The sequence below is a fragment of the Triturus cristatus genome, chromosome 9 (genome assembly GCF_964204655.1).
Source record: "Triturus cristatus chromosome 9, aTriCri1.1, whole genome shotgun sequence".
Classification (NCBI taxonomy): domain Eukaryota; kingdom Metazoa; phylum Chordata; class Amphibia; order Caudata; family Salamandridae; genus Triturus; species Triturus cristatus.
The window spans coordinates 1,057,557,053-1,057,570,814 of NC_140592.1; the positions used below are offsets into that span (position 1 = coordinate 1,057,557,053).

General features: G+C 48.7%; 1 protein-coding gene across 6 annotated transcripts in view; it reads left to right on the forward strand.

Moving 5' to 3' along the window:
* The window catches only part of MIA2 (MIA SH3 domain ER export factor 2), a 635,554-nt gene that overhangs the window by 388,553 nt on the left and 233,239 nt on the right, over positions 1-13,762 (forward strand). For all 6 annotated transcript variants that reach the window (XM_085626929.1, XM_085626930.1, XM_085626931.1 and 3 more), the window contains exon 13: positions 2,137-2,241. In XM_085626929.1, coding sequence (XP_085483055.1) covers positions 2,137-2,241 — 105 coding nt within the window. The remainder of the gene's footprint in view (positions 1-2,136; positions 2,242-13,762) is intronic.

The window sequence follows — 13,762 nt, forward strand, 5'->3', positions numbered from 1 at the left end:
GACAATTGTTTTGATTCATTATGCCCTAGAGAGAGACATTTTGCACACGATTAGGAAATACCGAAACTGTTGTGCTGATTTTGTATATATTGCTCTGGAGGTTACTTTAGTACTCGCACTGCACCGGAGGCTGTGCAAAGAGTGTGAAGCATCGCCTGACCTCGCAGTGACCCCGCGGGACTGTTAATACGAGCAGTGCCAGGCATCTGAAACTAAATGTATCCGATGACTTCCCATCAGCCAGCCTGTCACGTGACCCGCAGAGCCACTTCAGGAGAAAAACAAGCTGCCGCGCTGCCTACCCAAAACAAGCATTACACGGATGTGAAAAAACAGATGGCCCCTGCGTGCGCAGACTTGGACGCGAAACAAAAACAAGACAAGTAACCTGATACTGCTAATTAGAAACAGGTGGCCCCCCTAAAGATAAGAAATAAACTTCGCGACAGCCACAAAGCAGACGATCCTGTCCGGATGGGCCGGAGGTAAAGGGGAAAGGGCGATAACAAAAAAAACTAATTTCCAATGGCAGGCCACCGTTTAGCATCAACGGTGATGCCAGCCATTGAAACAGAGGGGCGGGGCTTCAAGTCCGCTTCTGAAATCTCCTCATTAACAATATGTCTCGCCGAGCGAGCAGCGCATTCGCTGCAACACTATGCGAGACCTAAAAAGGAACACCATGCGTAACTTCTCGGTTCTTGCTGTGGTGTTTCTTTAAGCTTGCTCTTCACACCCTGAACTTGGATCAGGTAAGAGTGAGGTGAACCATTCATCATGGATCCTCTGCACATCTATTGGAGTGGCACAGTGTCAGGCTGTCCTCTGCGATAGATATGTCCTACCAGGTCGTAATGGAAGTGGACCTACTGCTTAATAATACCAGAAGATGGGATGTTCCTCAAGTCCTTTGAGACTCTACAGGGAGAATACCAGCTCCATCGTAGTTCCACCATGCCCTGTCTCCATAAATTGTGGTATTGTCTAACCTCCCTGAATGTAATCACATAGAGGGTAAACCAGTCATGGGTGATCTGCGAGACCATGAGATTGCTACGATCTTCTAGCCGCTTATCTCCAATCGGCCAGGCCGTTTCTCTGCTCTCTGGGGGGCGTGGGAGGCAGATGTGGGGTTCCTGGAAAATGAGGGCTGGACTGAAGTTCTGGGAGCACCCTGAACAGCTGCCATTGTGGCCCGACTTAGATTGATCCAATTTTAATACTTCCATAGGTTGTATTTCACGCACCGTTGTTTATGGCAAATGGATGTGATTGCCTCCCTGACCTGTCTCCACTGTGATGCGGCTTCGGGAACATTCTTACACATGGTATGGGGATGTCCTGCACATGACCGGTTCTGCTGTGGGGAGAAGTCATGCCTTGGTGGGGTCCTGCCCCGGTCGATTTGTATACATCACTGACACTCTGGATGGTAACAGATATAAATGATCTTGTTGTTTCTGGGTCTGACCCTGGAGAAACAGGACACAGCGAAAGAGTGGAAGGCCGCGCCCCCTTCCCCCACCCAGGTTCCCCTCCGTCGCTGGAGGTATGGTAGAAGAGGATCGATCATTCCATTGTCTTGGAGGAGACGGTATACATGGCTTGAGGCTGTCCGCAGAAGCACCCCAAGATTTGGCAGGCTTAGGGAAATTACAGATGATGTAGTTAGAACCTGTTTGTTCTATGAGACAAATGGTGAATGATGGAATTCGAATGTTCATGGGATCTGTTGGGGTTGGGAGGGCATGAACCTTGCGCTTTGGTTTCAGAAATTGTCCTGTCTTGTTTGTGATGGAGTGTGGGTGGGGGGGCATGGGGCTGAATCTGCAGGTGTTTTTTTTATATCTATGCCCGTTTTTCTTTTTCTCTGTATGTGTTCTACCACAAAACTATGCAAACTTTATAAAATGAATACCAGAAGTGATGCTGGTAAGTAGCCTTTAAGCCTTGAAAGGAAGTATGTTACATCAGGAAGATAAAATCATAGACCGTTATAGATTTGTTGATGAGAATGAAGTTGTGTTCACCTTTGCAGTGCCTTTTAAACCTCCACTTCAATATAGTCTACACGAGTTAGCAGGTGAAGCCAGGAAAGAGGGCCACATTTAACAGATCTGTTATGTTTTTCACTAGGCTAGAACAACATTGAAAGTATTCCAGATCAACAAAGGAAGGCTGGAGACAGCCCTGCAAGATGCAAAAGAGGAACATCTCCGCTTTCAAGAGAGCAATGAACAGGTACTGTGTGGTTAACGTACTCTTTATGCAGTTGTTGTACCTAGACGGTTCTCTCGGGTGAAATGTAAAGTGTCACTGTGCTGCATGTTTTACTGCACATCATCCCAGCCAGTTGTGTAACCGATGAACCATGTGTAACATCAACGATGTGAGTTATCTTTATAAAAAGACAAAATATTCAAATGCATGAGTGTACAGACATGGCACTTTGAACCAAAGTTATTGCTATTTATTTTCATAATGCTCATATGCCCTTCCTCGCATTACCTAAACTGTTGAGTTCATGTGGGTGCACACAATTTTTAAAAGTATTAGGCCCCACAGCGAGTTTCCTGTACTGCAGCAGAAGCACACTTGAATGTGAGTCATGATTTGTTTAAGAAAGGGACACTTTCTCCCTTGTGCTTTTCTTCAGTCCGTTTAAAGCAAAGCCAACAGGTCTGAATGCATGAATGATTTGTAGAGGCGAGAAGAAAGGTTTTTAAAAGTTTCAGAAAAGACCCATAGTTGTGCTGACCCACAGCGTAAAAAGAACTTTGTTCCCGGCTATAGCTATAGCCAGGATCACTGGAATTACGTGGCAGAGGAGGGCCATAATTATGTGGCAGGATTTAGTAAATTATGCGCCAAGAAAAGGCACATTTTGCAGCAGTATCACTTCATTATTTTGTCATTTTTACACCTAACTCTGTCTGAGCATTGGTTGCAACTCATTAGTACCAGTTTAACATCCAAATATAGCAATAAGCAACAGAAAGGTGCCTAGTTAACATTTGCTAAGGGCCTTCCACTGCAGAGCAACATGTGTCACTGCATTTTTTAACTTTTGAACCGTTTCTGCTAGAAACATTTTGTTGTTAGAATCTGTAAATTATGCAGCAGATGAGTGATTTTTTTGCAAATGTCACAAATCTATAATTGTGCAAAAAACGTGTGGCAGCACAATTTCACTCGTCCAGTGTCCTTAGCTACAGCCACTGAGAACGCACAGCCAATGGACCGTGAATGTTTGAATCTAGGTACCACGAGGAGAGCCATCTTTGTGGAGCAAGGAGCCCATGCATGATTATAAAAAGAAAACAATCTTTGTAAAAATAGTGAAGCGTGATCGTACAGTTTTATGGCAGACACACAGGGACTTTTTTGGGATACATTTCTTTATTTCATTTTAACAAAATGGTAACCTTGCAGGTACTTGCATGCAAGCACAAAGTACAACATTGGTGTGGTTCTACACTAATTATTGCATCCCTCTGCGAGACAGGTGTTCCTCTTGTCCATTGCAGACATAAGCTTTATACTTTTCCCTCCACTTGTCGGGAGTTGTGCTCTATAGCCGGGTGACCAGCACTGTCCCAGTTGACAGGAGTTACATTAGAGCACCATATATATAAAACTACAGTGTGACATGGCAATATTCTCGTTGTGTCCTGGAATGGGTCGACCCCTCAGGGTCAGTTGATGCAGTGTCTTTATCATTCCAGATGTTGTAGGTGGTTGACGGTTGACCCATTCGATGAAGTCAGCAATAGGCAATGTATGTGTGATGTATTCTTGCAGAAGCGGCCATCTCTTGACGTGCCCTGCTTTAACGTGTCTATTTCGCACCTGCAGTACTTCCTATTCCGTGACCCTGTGGGGCATCGTATCTGGGTTCCAGCGTGGTCTGAGGTCGCTTTTAGCCTCAAGTTTCGTAAAATATACATCCCATTTAGTCCTAACCGGTTGGCTGCTCCCCCTCAGTGGTGCCAGCATGAGCATATCCATTTCTGCGTCCACCCACATGTGTAGATTACGTAGCCAGCACCAGATATAGAGTACCGCACGGGCTTTCCATATTATGGCTATATGATGTCTGAACAATTCAAAAGCTAGCTCTACGAACCTACATAGATATTTATCAGGTTTGGGTCTGTGCATCAGGCCCAGAAAGCAGACTACCGGTGCTAAGGTTTTGGTGCTATCCACCACCTCTGAGACATTCTCAACCACCTACCTTCTATGCTTGGTGGATTATTAGACAATCCCATATCACATGGTAGAAATCTGCTTGGGTTTGTGGCATCTTGGGCACTCTGAGGGTGCTCCTGGGAACAGGCGTTATATGTGTTAGATAGGTCTGATGTAAGTAAGATCATCTTTACCTGTTGTGCCATACTCTTCCACTGTTTAATGGGGACATCCTTCTCAGGTCTATTGACCATTGGTTTGTACTGTCCATGCTAGTTTTATTGTAGTGTGTAGATTGTATAAGGCGGTCTCTGCAGCAGTGCTGAAGTGTCCCATTCTGTTCTACCCTTATCCCAACGTGCATTCAGTATGTGTGTGTCAAACCTTGATCAGTCTGTAGTCCTTATGTGTCACACATGTCCTAGAAGGTGTATGCTCTGCCCTCTGTGTATAGGTCTCCCAACAGTTTCACTCCCGCCTCTGCCCATGAGTGTACACCATGTCTCTGCATTACAGCATGTTATTTGGGTACCACCCAGAGCTGGAGTTGTGGGGCATTTGTAAGGGGCAACTCCTTTGAGTTTATGCACTTATGCCACATTTCATTGCCACTCGCATCAGGGTTGGTTTGTCAGGGATTATTTTCATATAGTGTGATGTCCTTGTAATGATATGTTCCACAGTTCAGAACTTATGGTATGGCCGCGGCCACCCGTTCCATGCTTATGGCATCACCCAACCAGCAAATAGGCCACTGAAGTTGTGCCGCAGCGTAGCATAGTTCATAATTTGAAACCCAAGTCCCTCTTCTGCCAGTGGGCACTGTAGTTTGAGTTGGGCGGCACTGCGCCTCCCAGTCCCCTATAGCAATTGAGACAAAAGACTGTAGTCCTTTGAAGAGTGATTTTTGTGGGGACCACCAGCAATGCCGCAACAAAGTATAATAATTATGGGAGTATCAGCATTTTGGCTATCGCCAGCCGACCTGGGTGTGATAGCGATAAAGAAAGGGGAGGGAGCTATGGATCGATATCTGATAGAGACGTCTAGGCGCAGATTCCTTACCTTCGAACAATCCAGAGCGTCAGGCTGGACCCTGACATTTTTCATGAGCAGTACCTCTGCGAGCCAGTAGGTGGCATAATTTGTCTCCTCGTGGGTCTGCGTGGCATCAGCGGTGCTGGAAATGACGTACCCGGCACCTATATAGGCGCCACCTCAGTGCCCTGACGTCTGTTCTTTACTTTCCACACCAGTTGAAGCAGATCCTAAGAAGAGCTACCTCTTTTGGACAACTTTTTTCAACATTTCTTCTTTTTGAGACTTTGTCTCCCAGTGTGTGAGGGATTTTTCCCAAAAAACTGTGGGGTTTAAACCCTATAGTTCCTGTCACAGACAGAGGTCTGCGACGGACCTCCATCTGGTCTTTCTCTGGTGCCTGGAGCCAAACATCAACTCCAAGGCCTGTGAGGACTTAAGCCATTAACCCCAGGGCGCTGCAGGAGCATTCTTTGAAGCTCCGTATCGCCCAGCTTCAGCTACCTCCATGATGTTCCCGGTCGCAAGGAAGGTCCCGGGCCCGATTGCTGTGCCTTTCCAGGTGCTTGTCACCACTCACTAAGTCATCAGATAAGTCCCACAAGAAGTTAAAGAAGTCAGAGTGCTCTTTGACTCACTGTGCCAGTTCAAGGCTTTTTTTTATTGACAAGATTTTTTCGAGACTTTGCATGCTGGTGAGTAGGATGTCAGCTTGGAAAGCTGGTTTTTAAGCCATGTGGCGCCCATCATCAACAGATGTCTGTGACAGACCTACATTTGTTGCGCCTCTGGTGCTTGGAGCGCGAGCACAATGCCAAGACCTGTGCCAGTTGTATGCCATGCACCCCAAGGCCTTAAGGGAGAAGTCCCTCAAGCTCCTCGCCGCTCGAAGTGCGACACTCATGATCTTGGTCGAGAAGAAGAAGGTTCCAAGATCGGTTTCGGAGCAACTTGTTGTCGCAGTCTACGTCATTGGGGCAATCTGTTAAGTCCCACATGCATAAGAAGAACAGGAAGTCAAAGAGATCTTCAACTTTGCCACATCCGTCGAAGTCATTGGACGAGACGAGAAAGCATCGGCATTCGAGGCCTAGCTCTGTGGTGTAACCTGCACCTGGGCTGTCTCTGCTCCTCCCAGAGTTTTCGGGAGCTGGAGGGACCCCCGCCCAGCTACTCAAATTTTATAAGGCAATGCACCTCCTATTTGGGCAGCCTGTCACCGCTGAAGCACCTTCAGCATCAGTGGATTCGGAAGGGGCCTCTACTGGTCTTCCGCCGGCCGATCCACCCTCGGTGCCAGTTGGCCTCTTGGATCTGTTGATGGATTGGCACCATCCCCATTGATCTCCCCGACTCTAACACGGAGTTGGACAGGTGTTGTTCGACGCCGGCTCATGCGCCAACCGGGGCAGCCTCTGCATGACAGGCCTGGATAGGGAGACAAATGGGAGGGTTATTTGGACCCTTATAGATACCAGTTAGAAGATCCCAAGGACCACTGGAATGAGGATCTGGCAGATGCCGGTAGAATGGACACCTCCCCAGACATTAGGCTTGTCTTTCCCCCTAACGTGGCTATGGAGGAGGGTGCCTCATTTGCAATGGTGGTGTGGGGGGCAGCTGAGGTCCTGGACATTATGCTACCCTCAGTGGGTGTTAAGATGAACGTCTTGGCAGAGGTGCTTCAGCCGGGAGTTTCCCCCACCAAGCTGTTTCTCCCATTCAATGAAGCCCTTACTGCTGTTGTCCTACTCGGACCTGGTCCAAGCCCTGCATAGGGGCTCCTATTCATAGGACAATTGCTAGTCACCATTGCCATGCCCAGGGGACCCCAGGATCCTCACTCAGCACTCTAATCAGGGAGCTTGGTGGTCCAGTTCTCCTCCTCCAAAGTTCACCCCGGCGCCTTCCCTTCTCCGCCTGGAGACCTGGAGGCTGGATACCTTTAGGAAGAGGATGTTCTCTTCTACCAGCCTCCCACTATGGGCGGTGAACACCGCATGCCTCTTGTGCCGATTCTTCCATACCATCTGGAAGTCTGTTGCACAAGTGCTGCCCATGGTGTCTGAGGAGGCCCAAGCCATACTCTCTCAAACAATTTCTGATGAGAAGGATGCAGCCAAGTTCAACATAAGATGCGGGCTGGACACAACACACTGGCTGGACAGAGCGATTATCTTGTTGGTGGCCATTAAGTGCTACGTCTGGCTGAGAACTACTGACTTTTTGTGGGATGTCAAGGCCTTGCTCATGAACATGTCCTTTGATGGCTCTATGTTGTTTTGAGAGAAGGCAGACTCAGCTCTCAAGCGCTTCAAGGACGGCCGAGTTACAGCTAGGTTCTTGTGCATCTCCATGGCCCCTCACCAACTCCGATCCTTCTTGCGCACCTTTCGTGGCCACTTGGATGGGGGCTTCCAACTGATCCTTTACACGCCCATCCACCCTGGCCAGAAAACACAATCTGTTTGTGACCAAGAACGCGGTTCCCACAGACCACGTGGGACAGGCAGCCAGAGGTCAAACCAGTACACCACCCCCCAAGCAGTCACAGCCTCTAAACCCCTTTAGTATGTCCTCTGACATGGTCATCCAGTGAGGGGCAGGATATACCACCTGCAACACTAGAGGTCAATAACTTCAGACCATTAGGTATTTCAGCTAGTCCAACAGGGCTACTCCATCCCCTTTGTGACCCCTCCGCTCCACACCTATGGCACCCACTTACGACAGGCTGAAGGAGGAGCACCTCTCTGTGCTCCGTAAGGAAGTGTTGGCTGTCTTGGCCAAGGGAGCTGTTGAGAGGTTGCCGGCATCAGAAGTAGGTTGTGGTTGCTATTCCTGCCACTTTCGGGTGCCCAAGAAAGACGGAGGTCTTCGTCCTATTGTAGGCCTTCACCTTCTTCATGAAAAAGGAGAAATAAAAAATACTCCGGCAAGTCTTGTCTACCCTGGACCCAGGAGTTTGGATGGTATCGCTTATTTCCACATCCCTGTCCTGTCTGTCCACGGGCGCGTTACCTGCAGTTCACGGTCTGCCAAGACTACTTTTAAGTTTGCTGGTGCTCCCCTTCGACCTTACCAGCCCTCCTCGGGTGTTTACAAAAGTGATGGCGCTGGTTGCAGCTCCTCTGCGGAGGTCCGGGATTCCATTATTTTCCTACCTTGACAATTGGCTGTTGAAGGCCAGCTCACCCTAGGCAGTTTTCTTGCACATTCAGACCACGATGAGCCTTTTGCGCTCATTGGGGTTCACTATTAATGTGCTGAAGTCACACCTGACTCCTTCTCAGACGCTTTCTTTCATCAGGGCTATTCTGGACACAGTGCAGTTTCAGGCCTATCATCCTTAGTGCTGAGTTCAAGATACTCAAAATTTGATACTGATGTTTCAATCTTTGTCCTGGAAATTTATGATACTGGCTCTGAGACAGTTGGGCCTCATGACCTCCTGCATCCTTCTTGTGACACATGCCCGTTGCCATACGAGGGCTCTACAGTGGGACCTGATGTTCCAGTGGGTACAGCATCAGGGGACTCTCTACTACAGGGTCCAGATCACCGAGGGAACTGCAAAAGACCTGCATTGGTCACTTATGAATCGCTATTGGGTTAGTGGCCTTTCCCCTTCCCCAACCAGAGCAGACTGTAGTTTTTAATTTTAACCAGTTTTATGAGCAAATTATACAAGATGTAGTTACTTCAGTATGTTAATGTTTACAGACAGAGATCACATTTTCCCAATAGGTTAGAGCAGCATATACAGTAATGAAAGTTGTGACAGGAGACATTTGTTCCTTTTTTCATACTCAACAAGCGACACATGCAACACGAGTAGCTAGCAGGACACTAACAGTTGTTCCATCAAGGGCTATGCTTCCAGAAGAGGAGATGTTCGTGGCACAGGCTGGGAAGTATCTATAGCACCACTCTACATGCAGACAGCATACAAGGGAACAGTGCTCCAGCATCAGGGCGGTTGAGGGCACGTTTCAATAAAAGAGAGAGTGTAGGCTCATGGCCATAATAAAAACAGGAGGGAAGGGAGATGGGGACATGAGGAGAGGGGAATAGAGGAAGGGAAAGTGGATGAGGCGGGACGACAGCTTGAGGTACATGTGTCGGCTCATAGTGAGCAATCAAACTGCCCACTCTGGCCCCTCTGCCCCATAGCTCCTCAGAGAGGACCTACAATTTGTGTGTGAGGGTATCCCACTCCAGTGCCGTGGAAACCGTGTGCAATCCTCTCACTTCCTCCTTGCGGAGTGCCACAGATTCGGCCTTGCTCCACTTCAGCATTGCCGCATATCAGTATAGTTCTAATCAGGGCCAAGTCTATAACCGATTAGTGACCCCTTCTCTCCTCCTGCGCCTATACAGCCCCAACAGGCCAACCTCCATAGTGTGTAGATCCCCCTCCATGTGACTGCCAGCAAGGTGTCTGTGACCGCCCCCCACTGTAGCTGCTTCTCCGGACAGTCCCAGAAGATACGTGCCACTTCTGCAGTGCCAGCGCCACATCTAGGGCATGTGGACTCACTCCTATGTATATTCTTTAATCTTGCTGGTGTATGGTATGCTCTGTGTAAAATTATATGTTTGACGTGTTGGAATTTTGCGTTGCAAGAAAGTCTGCGTGGATATATGAGTGCCCTGTCCCACTCTTTCTGCATTAGTTCGCAACCAGGGTCCTGTTCCAAGTGCTGTCTAGTGAAATGCAGGGCAGAGGCCACCGTGCGTGTGAACCACGTGATAAGATACCTACCACCACCCACCACGTGCAGTGCTTGTAATAGCAGATGAATGTCAGGCTCTGTGTTCGTGATATGCCAAAGCCATTGTAGTTCGGCCATCAGTGTTCGTTGTGCTCGGAAATGACCCGCAGGCTGGCCACAGTCTTCATAGAGTTGTTCACAAAGCAAGAGGGCGCCATCTTGGAACAGGGCACCCAGGGTATCCACCCCTTCCCTCTGCCAGAGCTCTACCTCCTCTTTCCCAAGCAGTTCCCTGAATGGTCAAAGGGATCCAACACGGATCTCCAGTGTGTTAGGTGTCAGGGTCGGAGTTAGTCGGAGGCTCCTAAAGTAACTGTTGTGGGCAATGGTCCGGAGCTTATTAGAGTGCGGTGGAAGTTTACTGGATGGTAGTAGCAGCTCATAGATCACTTGTGCAGCTCAGTCCAGTGCGGGGAAGCCAAATTCGACCAGGTGTCGACCATCCAGCCAGCGTGATGGCCACTGTAACTGTGCCTCCAGAAAGTAATATTCAAAATTAGGAGCCCCCAGTTCCCCCTTATTAACTGCCAGCTGGAGCTTCCGTAAGGCTACTCATCTGCACCCCCTCTTCCAAAAAATGGACCCCAGCATTCCATGTAAGTTACAGAATGTGGAGCGTGTTATATGGACTGGCAGGTTATGGAAGAAGTAAAGGAGTCAGGGGAGCATCACCATCTTAGCAAAAGAGACACGTCCTTGTACCGTAAGTGGCAGCGTGCCCCTGAAAGACATCTGTGGCCACTAAAAGGTTATTCCCCTGGTGAGAATAACATCTATTAAGTCTTGCATGTTGTGATACATACGGATCACAAGATAACGGAACGGGGATGGCTCCCATCGTACCTGGTGAGGTTACACCATGAGGCACTATGGAGGGCATGCTGTGCTGACAGGGAACAGGCAGGTCTTGGCCCAATTCACTCCCAGGCCCGAGGCTCTCCGAAACTTCTCCAGAACCAGCTCAATGTCTCCAAGCCCTTGCCGGATGTCCCATATGTAAATGAGGACGTTATCCGCGTACAGGGAGACAGCATGACACTCATCTCCCAGTAGGATAGCCCACTTCTCTCTATCATGCTGTAGCCGTTGGGCTAATGGTTCTACTGCCAACGCGAAGAGGAGTGGCGACAGAGGGTAACCCTGGCATGTTCCCTCACGGATCTCAAAGGGGGGCGAGATAAGTTGGCCCGTCTTGGCCCTGGCAAAGGGGGCTGTGTAAAATAGACAGATGAGAAGGAGTAATCTCACCGGAAGGCCAAACCACGAAAGCACCGCAAACAGGTATGCCCAGTCCACTGTATCAAATGCTCGTTCAAGGTCTATCACCAAACAAGCAGCAAAGGGCCAGTGGGATGGGGCCAGCCCCAACACTGTGGAGTCTACGTATGTTGAGGGTGGTCCAGCAATTTGAAATGTACTAGCATATATTCTATTAGGCCACTTGCTATGATTTTACTGAGAATCTTATAATCCTTGGCTAACGTTGACAGGGGGCAATATGATGTCACCTCAAGCGGATCTTTGTCAGGTTTCAGTAGCAAGATCATGAGGGATTCACTGAGTATCTGCAGTGACCCTCCCTCCTCCAGGGTCGTCCAATATACCTTCAACAATTTTGGCACCATGATAACCTCAGAAGCTTTACAAAGCTCGGCCGGGAGACCATCCAGACCAGGGGCTCTACAGGTAACGAAGTCACGTGTAGCCGCCTTGCCCTTATTTCCTGTTACGTTATGGGTTACTGTAATTCTTCCAGGGCCGCATGATCACTGGAGGGTAGCTCAAGGGCCACCAAGAAGGTGGGTATATGTAGCCCTCTGGTAACAGGGTGAGGGTCATATAATGCTTTGTAGTATGAAGTGAATGTGTCATGCATGCCCAAGTGCTCAGTGACAGTACTAATCCAGGATTGTCGGATTGCAGTAATCGCTACCGGCAGGTTCGTACTCCCTCAGCATGCTTCCTGGGCTGATCTGCTCTGAAATCAAATCTCTGCAGCTGAGCCACCAACTGTGCATGCCGCTCCCTGGCGTCCGCAAGGATGCACACTTAAACAAAGGGATCCACCCGCATGTATAATATATCAAGAGACTCCCGTTCATACCATGTGTGTCCCACGGTCGTGGAGAATACACATCAGTTGTTAAAATACCCCTCACACACCAAAAGGGCCCTTGGTGTCATGCTTCATCATAGGGGTCTTCCCGCCCCTCTACGGGACGGGGCGTGCTACGACCAGCGTATACGTGGGAGCACTGTTCTTGGTAGGACTACTATGTGTAGTGCAGGGGTGTGCAAGGAAGGGTCAGGAGTGAGTGGAGAGTGATTTTAAAAAATACCTGGCTCACTGGACTAGGAAAAAATTTTTATTCTGCCATCTAAGCTGGTATTAGTAAAAATGTGGGGGATGGAGGGTGTATGCCTCAATGAGCTTAACCTCCTGGTGTCGACATGTTTCGAAGCTTACCCCAAGCTTCTTCGTCAGGACCTAAGAAGATCCCTTCCAACGATGCACTGTGATGTGGTGAAAAATAGTGGGTGAAAAAATAATAAACATAGGAGGTAAATAGCCTCCAAAAGTTGGTACCGCCCCACTGGGTCTTACATACTCCTCGTAACCTAAATGGAGAAAATGGTATGAAATGAGAGATACACAAGACATTACTGTTATAAGGATAGACGTTCATTCCGTCGTGTTTAAAACAGTGATCTGAAAAGGAAGTGAGCGATGATCGTCTTCTAACGCTATCACGTGATCTGTGATAAATATAGTGTGACATACTACATTAAAAACACACACTAACAACTCCGCAAGGATGCTTCATCCCATGGGAGTCCTACGAGACTCCGCCTCCAAGGCACCTAGGGACGCCTCCAATGTGACTAGATTCTTGTGCAGGTTCGTCTGTACCCCCACCATTGTATTCCTCAATGTAGCAGATCAACATTTCCCACGTCCTGTCTCGAAATACGCAATCTTCCAGCGTGGCAGGCTGCATTCGCCAGGTGGGGACAGACGGGCGGGGGGCACCCCAATCTGTGTGTAATAGCAGTGAATTGTGGTCGTAAAAAACCTGGCCTAAGTGCTTTCCAGCCGTTACTTGTGCATAAATAGTTGGATGACAAAGAATCTGGTCCAATCGGGCATGTAGTTCACGAGGTGGGGAATAATATGAATGTTCCTTCTCGCCCAGGCGCAGTGCGCGCCAGGATTCTAAGAGGTACCAGTCCGCTATCCATTCTGCCAATCCCATTATGGACGTCACCACAGTGGAAGTCTGTAGTGGGGAGTCAGAGCGATCCAGCTCAGCGGCTAGTACGTTGTTGAAATTCCCTACGATAAGCTAGGGACTATGCTTCCACCTTGCAAGCAGAACCGTGAGATGGGCTAAAAAGGCCAGTTACCCTACGCTTGGCGCATATATGCTACCCAGCAGTAGCGGACGCCCAACAAGGTGACCCTCCATAAATACATAGCGCCCCTCTGGTCTTTCTCCACCATCAGTGGTTTGAAGCAGAGCTGACTGTAGTTAATGACAGATGTGTCACTTCTGGGCTGGGGTGGCCATTTGAGAGAGGTGGAGATCCGAGATATCTGGTCTCTGGCGGAATCGGGACTTCACATCAACCTGTTGAAACTCCAAGCGATCCTGCTGGCATTGAAAGCCTTTCTTGGAAGGCTGGTACAGGTGTTCGCCGACAACACTACCATCATGTGGTATTGCAACAAACTGGGTGGGGTAGGGTCTTTGACACCT